General features: G+C 38.4%; 1 protein-coding gene across 5 annotated transcripts in view; it reads right to left on the reverse strand.

Annotated features, from left to right (window-relative positions):
• The window catches only part of LOC137872032 (A-type potassium channel modulatory protein DPP6-like), a 178,075-nt gene that overhangs the window by 5,940 nt on the left and 157,328 nt on the right, over positions 1–14,807 (reverse strand). For all 5 annotated transcript variants that reach the window (XM_068710233.1, XM_068710234.1, XM_068710235.1 and 2 more), the window contains 13 exons: positions 14,645–14,752; positions 14,383–14,474; positions 13,327–13,374; positions 13,127–13,245; positions 11,464–11,535; positions 10,038–10,145; positions 9,659–9,728; positions 8,718–8,912; positions 8,320–8,374; positions 7,652–7,751; positions 6,826–6,884; positions 6,650–6,722; positions 6,474–6,547 (listed from right to left, as the gene is read on the reverse strand). In XM_068710233.1, the coding sequence (XP_068566334.1) occupies positions 6,474–6,547; positions 6,650–6,722; positions 6,826–6,884; positions 7,652–7,751; positions 8,320–8,374; positions 8,718–8,912; positions 9,659–9,728; positions 10,038–10,145; positions 11,464–11,535; positions 13,127–13,245; positions 13,327–13,374; positions 14,383–14,474; positions 14,645–14,752 (1,173 nt within the window). The remainder of the gene's footprint in view (positions 1–6,473; positions 6,548–6,649; positions 6,723–6,825; positions 6,885–7,651; positions 7,752–8,319; positions 8,375–8,717; positions 8,913–9,658; positions 9,729–10,037; positions 10,146–11,463; positions 11,536–13,126; positions 13,246–13,326; positions 13,375–14,382; positions 14,475–14,644; positions 14,753–14,807) is intronic.

The raw sequence follows: 14,807 nt of genomic DNA on the forward strand, positions 1-14,807 counted from the left end.
TATACTATGAATGTTTTTTCACTTTTTTCGACAGGCTATACTATGACTGTTTTTTCACGTTTTTCGACATGCTATACTATGACTGTTTTTTCGACATGCTATACTATGACTGTTTTTTCACTTTTTCGACATGCTATACTATGACTGTTTTTTCACTTTTTTCGACAGGCTATACTATGAATGTTTTTTCACTTTTTTCGACAGGCTATACTATGAATGTTTTTTCACTTTTTTCGACAGGCTATACTATGAATGTTTTTTCACTTTTTTCGACAGGCTATACTATGAATGTTTTTTCACTTTTTTCGACATGCTATACTATGACTGTTTTTTGACTTTTTTCGACAGGCTATACTATGAATGTTTTTTCACTTTTTTCGACATGCTATACTATGAATGTTTTTTCACTTTTTTCGACAGGCTATACTATGAATGTTTTTTCACTTTTTTGACAGGCTATACTATGAATGTTTTTTCACTTTTTCGACATGCTATACTATGACTGTTTTTTGACTTTTTTCGACATGCTATACTATGACTGTTTTTTCACTTTTTTCGACATGCTATACTATGACTGTTTTTTCACTTTTTTCGACATGCTATACTATGACTGTTTTTTTACTTTTTTCGACAGGCTATACTATGAATGTTTTTTCACTTTTTTCGACAGGCTATACTATGAATGTTTTTTCACTTTTTTGACAGGCTATACTATGAATGTTTTTTGACTTTTTTCGACATGCTATACTATGACAGCTTTTTCACTTTTTTCGACATGCTATATATACTATGACAGTTTTTTCACTTTTTTCGACATGCTATACTATGACTGTTTTTTCACTTTTTTCGACATGCTATACTATGACTGTTTTTTCACTTTTTTCGACATGCTATACTATGACTGTTTTTTCGACAGGCTATACTATGAATGTTTTTTCACTTTTTTTGACAGGCTATACTATGACTGTTTTTTCACTTTTTCGACATGCTATACTATGACTGTTTTTTCACTTTTTTCGACAGGCTATACTATGAATGTTTTTTCACTTTTTTCGACAGGCTATTCTATGAATGTTTTTTCACTTTTTTCGACAGGCTATACTATGACTGTTTTTTGACTTTTTTCGACATGCTATACTATGACTGTTTTTTCACTTTTTTCGACATGCTACACTATTACTGTTTTCTCACTTTTTTCGACATGCTATACTATGACTGTTTTTTTGACATGCTATACTATGACTGTTTTTTGACTTTTTTCGACATGCTATACTATGACTGTTTTTTGACTTTTTTCGACATGTTATACTATGACTGTTTTTTCACTTTTTTCGACATGTTATATTATGACTATTTTTTCACTTTTTTCGACAGGCTATACTATGACTGTTTTTTCACTTTTTTCGACAGGCTATACTATGAATGTTTTTTCACTTTTTTCGACAGGCTATACTATGACTGTTTTTTCACTTTTTTCGACAGGCTATACTATGAATGTTTTTTCACTTTTTTCGACAGTCTATACTATGAATGTTTTTTCACTTTTTTCGACAGGCTATACTATGACTGTTTTTTGACTTTTTTCGACATGCTACACTATGACTGTTTTCTCACTTTTTTCGACATGCTATACTATGACTGTTTTTTTGACATGCTATACTATGACTGTTTTTTGACTTTTTTCGACATGCTATACTATGACTGTTTTTTGACTTTTTTCGACATGTTATACTATGACTGTTTTTTCACTTTTTTCGACATGTTATATTACGACTATTTTTTCACTTTTTTCGACAGGCTATACTATGACTGTTTTTTCACTTTTTTCGACAGGCTATACTATGAATGTTTTTTCACTTTTTTCGACAGGCTATACTATGAATGTTTTTTCACTTTTTTCGACATGCTATACTATGACTGTTTTTTTACTTTTTTCGACATGCTATACTATGACTGTTTTTTCGACAGGCTATACTATGAATGTTTTTTCACTTTTTTGACAGGCTATACTATGAATGTTTTTTGACTTTTTTCGACATGTTATACTATGACAGCTTTTTCACTTTTTTCGACATGCTATACTATGACAGCTTTTTCACTTTTTTCGACATGCTATACTATGACAGTTTTTTCACTTTTTTCGACATGCTATACTATGACTGTTTTTTCACTTTTTTCGACATGCTATACTATGACTGTTTTTTCACTTTTTTCGACATGCTATACTATGACTGTTTTTTCACTTTTTTCGACATGCTATACTATGACTGTTTTTTCGACAGGATATACTATGAATGTTTTTTGACTTTTTTCGACAGGCTATACTATGAATGTTTTTTCACTTTTTTCGACAGGCTATTCTATGAATGTTTTTTCACTTTTTCGACAGGCTATACTATGAATGTTTTTTGACTTTTTTCGACTTGCTATACTATGACTGTTTTTTCCATTTTTCGACATGCTATACTATGACTGTTTTTTCACTTTTTTCGACATGCTATACTATGACTGTTTTTTCACTTTTTTCGACATGCTATAATATGACAGCTTTTTCACTTTTTTCGACATGCTATACTATGACTGTTTTTTCACTTTTTTCGACAGGCTATACAATGAATGTTTTTTCACTTTTTTCGACAGGCTATATATACTATGAATGTTTTTTCACTTTTTTCGACAGGCTATACTATGACTGTTTTTTCACTTTTTTCGACATGCTATACTATGACTGTTTTTTCACTTTTTTCAAAAGGCTATACTATGAATGTTTTTTCACTTTTTTCGACAGGCTATACTATGAATGTTTTTTCACTTTTTTCGACAGGCTATACTATGAATGTTTTTTCACTTTATCGACATGCTATACTATGACTGTTTTTTCATTTTTTCGACATGCTATACTATGACTGTTTTTTGACTTTTTTCGACATGCTATACTATGCCTGTTTTTTTTTTTTTTTTCGACATGCTATACTATGAATGTTTTTTCGACAGGCTATACTATGAATGTTTTTTCACTTTTTTCGACATGCTATACTATGACTGTTTTTTCGACATGCTATACTATGACTGTTTTTTGACTTTTTTCGACATGCTATACTATGACTGTTTTTTGACTTTTTTCGACATGTTATACTATGACTGTTTTTTCACTTTTTTCGACATGTTATATTATGACTATTTTTTCACTTTTTTCGACAGGCTATACTATGACTGTTTTTTGACTTTTTTCGACAGGCTATACTATGAATGTTTTTTCACTTTTTCGACAGGCTATACTATGAATGTTTTTTCACTTTTTCGACATGCTATACTATGACTGTTTTTTCACTTTTTCGACATGCTATACTATGACTGTTTTTTCACTTTTTTCGACAGGCTATACTATAAATGTTTTTTCACTTTTTTCGACAGGCTATACTATGACTGTTTTTTCACGTTTTTCGACATGCTATACTATGACTGTTTTTTCGACATGCTATACTATGACTGTTTTTTCACTTTTTCGACATGCTATACTATGACAGTTTTTTCACTTTTTTCGACAGGCTATACTATGACTGTTTTTTCACTTTTTTGGACATGCTATACTATGACTGTTTTTTCACTTTTTCGACATGCTATACTATGACTGTTTTTTCACTTTTTTCGACAGGCTATACTATGAATGTTTTTTCACTTTTTTCGACAGGCTATACTATGAATGTTTTTTCACTTTTTTCGACAGGCTATACTATGACTGTTTTTTGACTTTTTTCGACATGCTATACTATGACTGTTTTTTCACTTTTTTCGACATGCTACACTATGACTGTTTTCTCACTTTTTTCGACATGCTATACTATGACTGTTTTTTCGACATGCTATACTATGACTGTTTTTTGACTTTTTTCGACATGCTATACTATGACTGTTTTTTGACTTTTTTCGACATGTTATACTATGACTGTTTTTTCACTTTTTTCGACATGTTATATTATGACTATTTTTTCACTTTTTTCGACAGGCTATACTATGACTGTTTTTTCACTTTTTTCGACAGGCTATACTATGATTGTTTTTTCACTTTTTTCGACAGGCTATACTATGACTGTTTTTTCACTTTTTTCGACAGGCTATACTATGAATGTTTTTTCACTTTTTTCGACAGTCTATACTATGAATGTTTTTTCACTTTTTTCGACAGGCTATACTATGACTGTTTTTTGACTTTTTTCGACATGCTATACTATGACTGTTTTTTCACTTTTTTCGACATGCTACACTATGACTGTTTTCTCACTTTTTTCGACATGCTATACTATGACTGTTTTTTCGACATGCTATACTATGACTGTTTTTTGACTTTTTTCGACATGCTATACTATGACTGTTTTTTGACTTTTTTCGACATGTTATACTATGAATGTTTTTTCACTTTTTTCGACATGTTATATTACGACTATTTTTTCACTTTTTTCGACAGGCTATACTATGACTGTTTTTTCACTTTTTTCGACAGGCTATACTATGAATGTTTTTTCACTTTTTTCGACAGGCTATACTATGACTGTTTTTTCACTTTTTTCGACAGGCTATACTATGAATGTTTTTTCACTTTTTTCGACATGCTATACTATGAATGTTTTTTCACTTTTTTGACAGGCTATACTATGAATGTTTTTTGACTTTTTTCGACATGCTATACTATGACAGCTTTTTCACTTTTTTCGACATGCTATACTATGACTGTTTTTTCACTTTTTTCGACATGCTATACTATGACTGTTTTTTCACTTTTTTCGACATGCTATACTATGACTGTTTTTTGACTTTTTTCGACAGGCTATACTATGAATGTTTTTTCACTTTTTCGACAGGCTATACTATGAATGTTTTTTCACTTTTTCGACATGCTATACTATGACTGTTTTTTCACTTTTTCGACATGCTATACTATGACTGTTTTTTCACTTTTTTCGACAGGCTATACTATGAATGTTTTTTCACTTTTTTCGACAGGCTATACTATGACTGTTTTTTCACTTTTTCGACATGCTATACTATGACTGTTTTTTCGACAGGCTATATACTATGACTGTTTTTTCATTTTTTTCGACATGCTATACTATGACTGTTTTTTTACTTTTTTCGACATGCTATACTATGACTGTTTTTTCGACAGGCTATACTATGAATGTTTTTTCACTTTTTCGACCGGCTATACTATGACTGTTTTTTGACTTTTTTCGACATGCTATACTATGACTGTTTTTTCACTTTTTTCGACATGCTATACTATGACTGTTTTTTCACTTTTTTCGACATGCTATACTATGAATGTTTTTTCACTTTTTTCGACATGCTATACTATGAATGTTTTTTGACTTTTTTCGACATGCTATACTATGACAGCTTTTTCACTTTTTTTGACATGCTATACTATGACAGTTTTTTCACTTTTTTCGACATGCTATACTATGACTGTTTTTTCACTTTTTTCGACACGCTATACTATGAATGTTTTTTCACTTTTTTCGACACGCTATACTATGACTGTTTTTTGACTTTTTTCGACATGCTATACTATGACTGTTTTTTCACTTTTTTCGACAGGCTATACTAAAAATGTTTTTTCACTTTTTTCGACATGCTATACTATGACTGTTTTTTCACTTTTTTCGACATGCTATACTATGACTGTTTTCTCACTTTTTTCGACATGCTATACTATGACTGTTTTTTTGACATGCTATACTATGACTGTTTTTTGACTTTTTTCGACATGTTATACTATGACTACTTTTTCACTTTTTTCGACATGCTATACTATGAATGTTTTTTCACTTTTTTGTTATGAAATGATTATTTTCCACAGCTGCCAATAACCCTTTACATGAGTACATATTAAAATTACTCTACAACTGCAATTTAAAATAATTTCAATTATCAAATAATCTGTGGATTCTTAGTTCATTAATAATTTTAATCTTCAAAATGTTAAAAAGGAAATGACAATTGCAAGGCAAAGTCATTTTTTGTTATTTCATCATTAACTATATAGGGTTGACTAATTGATTTAGCACTTCATGGGACTCACACTAAATTTCTGGAGTATTAGTTTACCTAAGATATTCAAACTGAGTTATCGTGTTTACATGGGTTGACCTAAAGCAGAATAAAGCAAAGAGAAACCAGGTTAAAGCACGTGAGCACAGTAACCCATCCTTCGGTCACTAATAAGCTCCGATGAACATTCAGCTGCAGAACATTGTATCCTAATTGGATTTGTCCTGGTGTTAATGCACGAGGCCCAAGAAGGTCTCATAATCTCATTATGTGGAATGAAGGCATTGTCAGGGCTAATCCTCTGCCTGCTGTTGGACCCCGCTGGGATCACAGAGCTCCCAGAGGTTGGAGAATAACTGAACCAGGCAGAGAAATTGGATCAGCAGCAGTAGTAATTACAAAGGAGTGAAAGTAAATCCACATACCTGTAAGGTATAGTTGGCCTTCTCATTGATGAGCTGGGCGATGAACTTCGCTGTATGCTGGAAATGGACCTTTTCTGGGAAAACACAATGATATACACGTCGAAATGTCAAATACCTCTTTGCTTCATGTAAGATTTAAACAAATTGAATTAGGTTTTTGAACATCCTTGACCTACCATCAGCTGTTGGATGAATAATAAGGAACTTCTTATCCATGAACTGAGATGCTCTGTGTGCTAAATTTGCCATCTGAGGAGTGATGAGACACACAGCAACAAATTAGATGGAATGAGATGCTAGAGTAAATACCACAAGTGGAACTTGAAACGTAACAATTGCAATCAAATCTTACCGTGTATGCCCTCGGATCAGGTTTAGGCAGCCCAAGGTATCTTTCTGAAAACGCGGATGCTACAAGGGAACGATGGCTTCAATTAATACTTTGCTTTGACGTAAAAATCAAATCAAAACTTCATATTAATGACAAGACTGATGAGTCGTTTCTGTCTTGTTCTTCGGCCTTTTTGAAGGACAAAAAGTACACGTTTCCAGGTTTTTCCCCATATTCAAATATATTCACTCATCTCCATATTCTTTAGTCTCAAAGCGTTTGCAGCATGTCTTCATTTGCAATTCCAAACGTATACAGTGTCATGGCACGTCTCTCACCCCCTCTGGCAAAGCGAGAGAAATCAAATTGATGTGAAATCACTCCCACCGTGACGCACAGTTCCTCTTTAATTTGCAGTTTCCCCGACTCTGTGCCGACACGAGAGCGCCGTCTCTCTTTCTCTCCGTCGCTCTCTCGATACACACAATTCTGCATTTCACACATTTCACTCCTTTGGTGGCTGAGGTGAGGCTGGTGTAGTTAACTTTGTCTGGCACTGTTGTGATTGGGTTCAAAGTGTATCTGCAGCATCACACTGAGAAGGCGAACAAGCTCTTTCTTTCCCCCCCCACACGTGTACACACATGTAGAAAATAGTCATGGAAATAACTCCCAGCTGCAGCGCTAAAGGTGATAGATTTGCAATCTCTTTTTCCTTTTCAGTGCATCCTGACAGCACCGCCGGAGAGGGAATAATTATGCAGGGATACTGCATTTCTTTATTACATACAGAGACTATAGCTTTTTGAAAGCTAGAATACAGATTCTCTGCAAACAAACAGCTTACCGTATAATTCAAAGTCGGTGATGGGTGAGAGGACAGCGCCACACTTCACAGGGGATTCCTCGCCACTGACCAACAGGCTGGTCACATAGCCTCCATACACCTGAGGTACAACCAACATGCGCACGTTATCACCACTTTATACTTATATTCCACTGGACCGCACTGCGCTTAATACTGCAGTACATTTGTCTGACAGTTACTTTTTAGATTACAATTTGTCATCCCCTTCCAGTAAAATGCAACAGAAAAAAACCTACAGATTTGCTCAAATTGTCACTATATCCAGACAGTAGTACATGAGACTGGTAATCAGGTCTCTCTGCCTCCTTTCAGTGCTCCTTATGGCATTTGGAAGATTTCGTTGTGTCCCAAACAACCAATCGGAGCCTCGGAGAATCAAGATCCCGTCACTGCATTGCCTATTTCTCGCCTCAAATGTTTTCAGAAACAGATTTTTGTGTACTGTGAAGCTGTAAAATGAGAAAGTTGAACTTTACCGCCACTGTTAATCCAAAAAAGATCATATATATACTAATAAAACACTGATATGGAACATTCCACAACGCACTGTTAATTTTAATACTGGAAGTAAAATTCACTGTACTTACACCCTGGTGTTAACAAAGACATGCATGGTGCGTTCAGGTACACACGGAGAACGTCCTTACCTTCCCGAAAGCTCCAACTCTGGTTTTGTCAACGTAGGGCTCTTTCAAAATAAAACTGCAAGAGATACACAATTGGTTCTAGTTGGGAAGAACATTTCTATTTTGACTATAGCTAATGTTTACAAGATGCTTTCACAACTGTGTTTACAAGAGACTGATTATAATACAATACTACTACTATAACAACTACTGCTTCAACATCTAAATGCTACAAAATAAAAGATATACATTCTTAAAATAATAAGTAAGTAGGTTTAAACAGATTTTAATTCATTCTGATTGAGACACTCTATTTGGGGAATTTATGTGGCTTCATATATGTAACACACAGACTCTGATACATTCTGACCCTGATGTCTGTCAAGTCTTTGATGAGACAGTATGAAGACATTCCATACTCGAGTGCTTCCTTCTGATCCTGCTCCTCGTACACCCCCAGTTTCTTCTGGATCCGGTGCAGCAGGTTGGTGCCCTGGAAGCCGCTGCCTCGTCCGTCACAGCGCACCACGATGGCGCCGAAGCTGCTCACCAGCACTGTGGCCCAGTCCACGTGGAACTGCTCCGCCACCATCTGACCACCAGGTGTCCCATCGCTGCACACAAACAAACGCAGGCAAACAGATCAGTGCAGTCCAGACCGCTCCATGCGAAGCAATGACTTCCTCCAGTTATATCACAATATCAATACAAACGTTGCATAGAATTTATGAATTTATGAGCTTGTGTCTGTTTGGGACCCTGTGGGTACAACAGCTATTGTCTGAAAGATGCTTTTCAATCATATTTAATATTTTTGGGTCAGTACGATTTACTGGCAGTGAGCTCTATTGTGCAGGGAAGGAAGTGCAACATCAGCAGTACCTGATCCACAGAGGATGAAAGAAAGCTGAACCTTGCAGCAGGCGTAACTTCTTCCAAAAAGGTGAAATGTGATATCTTTTAATACTTTTTAATATTGCAGATACCTTCTGCTTATTATCTGATTATTCGAGACACGTCGGTGCTTAAATGGAGAGGCAGGCAGAGCACAATGGGCCAAATTCTTGAAAATCTTAGATTTGAGCTGCAGAGTAAAAGACGGTTAAAGGCCTGAGGAAAGAAACCCAAATGGAAGAAGAAGAAGGGGGGGGTGGGTTCCTCATTCACAGTGTAATTACTATCCAGCTAGAGTAGAGGACAATACAGCGATTATTAAAATGAATAAGCCAGATTAAAACTCCAGGAAGTCTCCACTGATGAGTCGGCAGTGCAGAATGGAAACAGGCTTTTTCCTCTGCAGGAGTGTGTGCACCAGATGTACTGTAGACAGACGTGTGTGAAAACGTGTGCTCACACTTACACGAGCAGGAGCAGCGGATAGTGGGCCGTGTCCACAAAGCCCGCGGGTTTCAGGATCTGCATCGACAGGGCTGTAACCCAACGCAGCACAGTAGAACACACAATCAATTCAACTATTGACCATTCAATGAAAGCCCTCTCTCATTGAGAAACTCTAAAATATATATATTGAACCTGTAACCAATTAATGATAAAGCATCACGGCCGAAAGTGTAGATTCTGTAACATCTGCATGTAAAAAGACGATTATGGAGGATGGGATGTAAAGCTGAATTTGTTGTGACCCCCCGTGGTTTTTTGTTTTATTTAAAGTTTGTCAACTATCAGATAACTCATACTCATAACCTGTCCATCAAAGTGACTGTGGCTCTGACACATACTGTAGTCGTCCATGTTGATCTCCTTGTACTCCACGGTGGGCATCTGCATGGAGTCCAGGATCAGCCTCAGGTTCTCGTTGCTCTCCAGTTTATGTACTTCTGCAATGCCTGCGGACAGCACATGATTAATTAACCAATGAGATCGCAGAGAACAAGGTTTACTCTATCTATTGTTTGGACAAGTCCAAGTCATAGTTCTGAAAACCAACAAACAAGTCAGAAAATTAAAAAATAAAATGGAATCAGCTTGTTTTTAAATAACAATCACTTTCATTATGAGCATGACTGTTCTGTGTTTCCATATATATTTTTTTCTATAGTTAATGGGTTTTCCTGGTGCAATGAAATAAATGATTCATTTTTGATGGTGTAGAACAATGATTGGAGCTGTGCATTGATATTCATACAAGAAAGCAACTCCACCAGAGCCTCTTGTCCTCCAAAACTTTTTAGCATGAACTCCAACAAAAATACAAAACCGGAGAAAAGCACGACGAGCACGACCGCAGCCGAAGCTGTGACCTGGAGCTGCTCACGGCGGACTCCATGCGTCCAAAAAGGTTGTCCTGAAGGGGGAACCGGCTGCACTTATCCAACAGCTACAGCCGGTTTGTGCACCACTGACTTATCACCCTCGCTTGCCATGACTGCCGGAGTCAAAGGGGCATGTGGCGAACATTGTATTTTAGGACCGGGGCGTGTACGTGGTCCAAAGGCAGCAACCGGGACGGGAATCCACCCTCTGACCAACTGACAGGATGATGGATGCAAGCAGAGAGTAATTCTGATGTTCCTGTGTGAAACCAAAAGTCAGCGTTGACTTATTTTAAGTCACGCAAAGAACTATCTCAGCCCACGTAACCGAATTCACATAAATTCTGTAGACTAAGGCTGTAGACTCTTGGCCTTGTTAATAACCATTGGTGTCCTGGTTGCATTGCTGTGTCAATCATCTGCTATGTTAATCATCTTACTGTCATTTTAGATCCGGCAGCGAAGAAAAGCCTTTCAAACAAACAGCAAACTCACCAGCTTGGTAGGTTAACGTCGGGGAAACATCGCCAGCGTTTAATAGCTGACAACATGAAATAATCCACGGTAATAACATCAAGGGCTCTTTTAACATAATCAGAGCAGGGACATCATATTGGTAAAACACAGACTGACACACACACATGCGCCCCGTAGTAATCAAATTAAAGTTTGCTGATATTGAGGTTGGGCAGCTCATAATTTAATGAGGACGTCCATCGTGGGGAGTAATGCGATTACCGCCGTCACGCTGGAGTGCACAGGTGGTCATTCTGCACTGCGACGGCAACCCTTCTCGATCATAAGGTCATTTTCAATGCAGCTATTAACCCGTGACGTCTTGAACATGATCCACAGTCCGGAGGCAAACGCTTCACTTAGCGTAAATACTCACTCTCCCTGTCTTGCGTCTCGCTGTCCACGTCTCTCTGCGTCTTGTAGACGGCTACGAACGGGACGTCCCGTCCTGAGGAGGAGATCAGAGAGTTAAAGTTCTGAAAAATCAGAGAAACGTTTCAGGCACATACAACATAAGTCTGCTCCGGTGACTGCAGCGAAAACAAGAGAGACATCCCAGATCTTCTGTCCGTCAAATCTGTGCTCATTGGATTTATGTAATGCAGTGGCTGAAGCAGCTTTTCCATAAGTGGGCCACCGGCAGGGGAAAAAAGTTCCTCACGCTAAAGCCGTACGACCTCAAATTGGAGGGAGTAGGGACAGCGAATGAAGTGATTGATGCACTTAGAAAATTGGGAACACAGTGCAGGAACATTGCGGTTTGCGTCTGGTGGAGAGTGCAGCGGCTGATCGCTCACGTCCCCGTCCCCCCGTCCCTCATGTTTCGTCCTCCCACTCTCTCTCTGTCTCTCTCTCTCCTCGCGGTAATCATATCACAGCCTCGTCACATAAATTCTCAGAGGCAGGCTGTGAGGAGAGGGGCGGATTACGAATGCATGAGATGCAGGACAATGGAGTATCAGTGGTGTCTGGGGGTGTGCAGGGACTGTTTGACGGCATTGTGGTCCTTCCCCCGTTTGATCTCGCTTCAGTGACGATCACGTTCTAAAAAGTGAAATCAAAGAAACATTGCTCTGTGTTCGCAGCAGTGTGAAGACAGTGCCACGACATTTTGACATCTTTCTTCTTTGCCCGTTCTTTTGCTGTTGCCACGGCAAAGCGCGGCACACATAGATCAAGGTTGTAAGGAGCGGCACAGCGAGATGGACGTTCTTTATTATTCGGGTAAAAACTAGAGAACAGACACACGAAGATTGGCTCTTATTTTCTGTTTTTTATCGTTAAAATACAGAAATATGGAGAAAATATGGACTAAAATATAGAACAATGCTGAATAGTACTAGTACCCAAGTACATTTTCTCAAGTACTTTGTAACACACTGTACATGTACTGCTACCTTATACTTCTACTCCACTACATTTCAGAGGGAAATGTGCTTTTATTCCATTTCATTTACCAGATAAAGCTGTTATTTCTTGTTCAAAAACGATATTTGACATATATATATATATATGATCCATTTATAACACATGACGCATTGTTATAGATTAAACCACCCAATGAAGCATTTAAAACAACTCAAACATGTTAATGTAGCAATAATAAACTAATGTTTCACTTTGTTGTTCATACTTTTGAAAGCAAAGTGAAATGATGTTAATGCTTATTCCACATCTGCATTAAACACATTTAGACTCAGGATAAAAACACAAATGTACAGCAGCAATAGAAAAGGTGTCAGTAAGCCTGTCTGTATTGTGCTTAAGACCTTTATCTAGCATCCTCACCTGGACACTACAAGTCTTCCCCTTCAGGTTATCAAACCCCTACAGCTGGAGGAACTGCAGCGTTACATCGGCAGCCTCCAATTTAAAAAAAAACGGCAAAGCCAGCGCTGCAAAGCGACCGTCCGACTGCTCGGCTAATATCGTTTTCTCACAACCGCATTGTTGCCTTGAAATGGGCAAGTTGGGCCGAGAGTTGAGGGGGAAGACCGAGCAATGGAGAGCGTTTAGTGAGAAGACGCTGCGTCAGCTACCTTGGCAGTTGAGCAGGAAATAGCTCATGTTGTGACTGAAGGAGCCGCTGACGTAGTCACAGCTGTCGGACAACGCGCAGGACAGACAGCGGCGGTTGAAGGAACCGAAGGTGTCCGCGCTGCGGCAACAGAGAAGAGGTCATTTCACTTTTTCATCCGAATGAGCAACATAAAAAGACAACGCAGAGGACAGCCGTTACCTGTACAAATGTCTTCTCTTCGGACCGTCCTCGGTGCTCAAAAAGTATCTGCAATCAGAGAGAAGAGAAGAACGTCACGGTGGTTTAGCTAGAACGTGTTAAAAGAGAAAAGCACGAGGAGCACACAAGCGATGCCCCAAATACTCACAAGAATAGTTGTTTCATAAATGAATGATGGGGGGGGATCTTTTTTAGAAGAGAAGTAGGCCAAATCTCGCCCCCCTTGGGTGGAGGAAGAGGTTTTTTTGGGAGAGTTTTTCAAGTCACTTCAAACACTGGGAGTGAGTAACTGTGCTTCTGTTTGTGTGCGCAGAACGTTAAGTGAGTACATGCGAGATCGTGTTTGTCGGATCACAGTTGCCTTGTGGCCCAGAGTGTGGGTGTGGAATTATCCGGGAGTGATGGAGGGGGGGGGGGGGGGGGGGGGGGGGCCTATTTGAAGCGGTTTATCGCGTGGAACCGTGCGAGCTGGTGGAAGAACACAACGCTCTCCGCAACAGACGATAAGTTTAGTCGCCGTCTCTCAAAATGCAGCATCGGTGCTTTTCTACAAAGACCCAATAAAAACAAAGAGCCATTTGCCGGTCGGACGGCGACAGTCTGCTTCACCGGGCTCTGTCCGTGTTGTCGAAGCATTGAAAAGCTGGGGGAACTCTGTCTCTGTCCGTGGTGCTGAAATATTCAACTCATTCGCTCTCTGCAAAAACAAGCGAGTTAAAGTTCTAAGCTGTTCTTATAACCTTTAGATCAATGGTGTTTTGCTCAACCTTATATTTTGGAATGACTGACACATATTAGACATAATTAACACTAAAAACAAGATAAAAAAAACATCTTTCTTTCTTGCTCATGCCAGCTATTTGCTCACGTTTCCTCATTAAAACAAAGTAGTTAACATTAGACACAAGTTTACTTTGAATGCACCTGCAGCGACGGATCTCTAGCGGCTTTTGCTTGCTGATAATTAAAACAACGTGTGCCGACATGAATTACTACGGAGCTATGATGCGCTGTTGCTTTCCGCTGTGAGCGTGTCGCTGGTTTGTGGGCGCTCACATCAGTTGGCTGTCCTCATTATAGGCCAGGACTTGGGTGACATCCCAGTCTCCAGATGTGATGGACTGCAGCGTGTCAGTACTGGTGTTGGGCTTCGGAGATAAAAACAGAGGAAGTAAAAAGAATCAACCCCTAAAGCTTATAACACACACCAAACAGACTGTGTTTCCTGACTCTGAACATTACTCTCTCACACTCACACACACAAACACACACACACACACACACACACACACACACACACACACACGTGTTCTCTTACTTGGGAGACGGACATGGAGATGTGGAAGAACTTGCCCCTGCCTCCCTGTGGAATGGCGCGGGTGAAGAACAGCTTCAGCCCATCTTTGGAAAACAGAGGCTTCTCATTCTGAAGACACGGAGGAGATTATTGTAACGTTTCACTCGACAAAAACGTAGAAACA

This window comes from Cebidichthys violaceus, unplaced genomic scaffold, assembly GCF_023349555.1.
Source record: "Cebidichthys violaceus isolate CVI_PGR_0920_01 unplaced genomic scaffold, fCebVio1.0.p SCAF_15, whole genome shotgun sequence".
NCBI lineage: Eukaryota > Metazoa > Chordata > Actinopteri > Perciformes > Stichaeidae > Cebidichthys > Cebidichthys violaceus.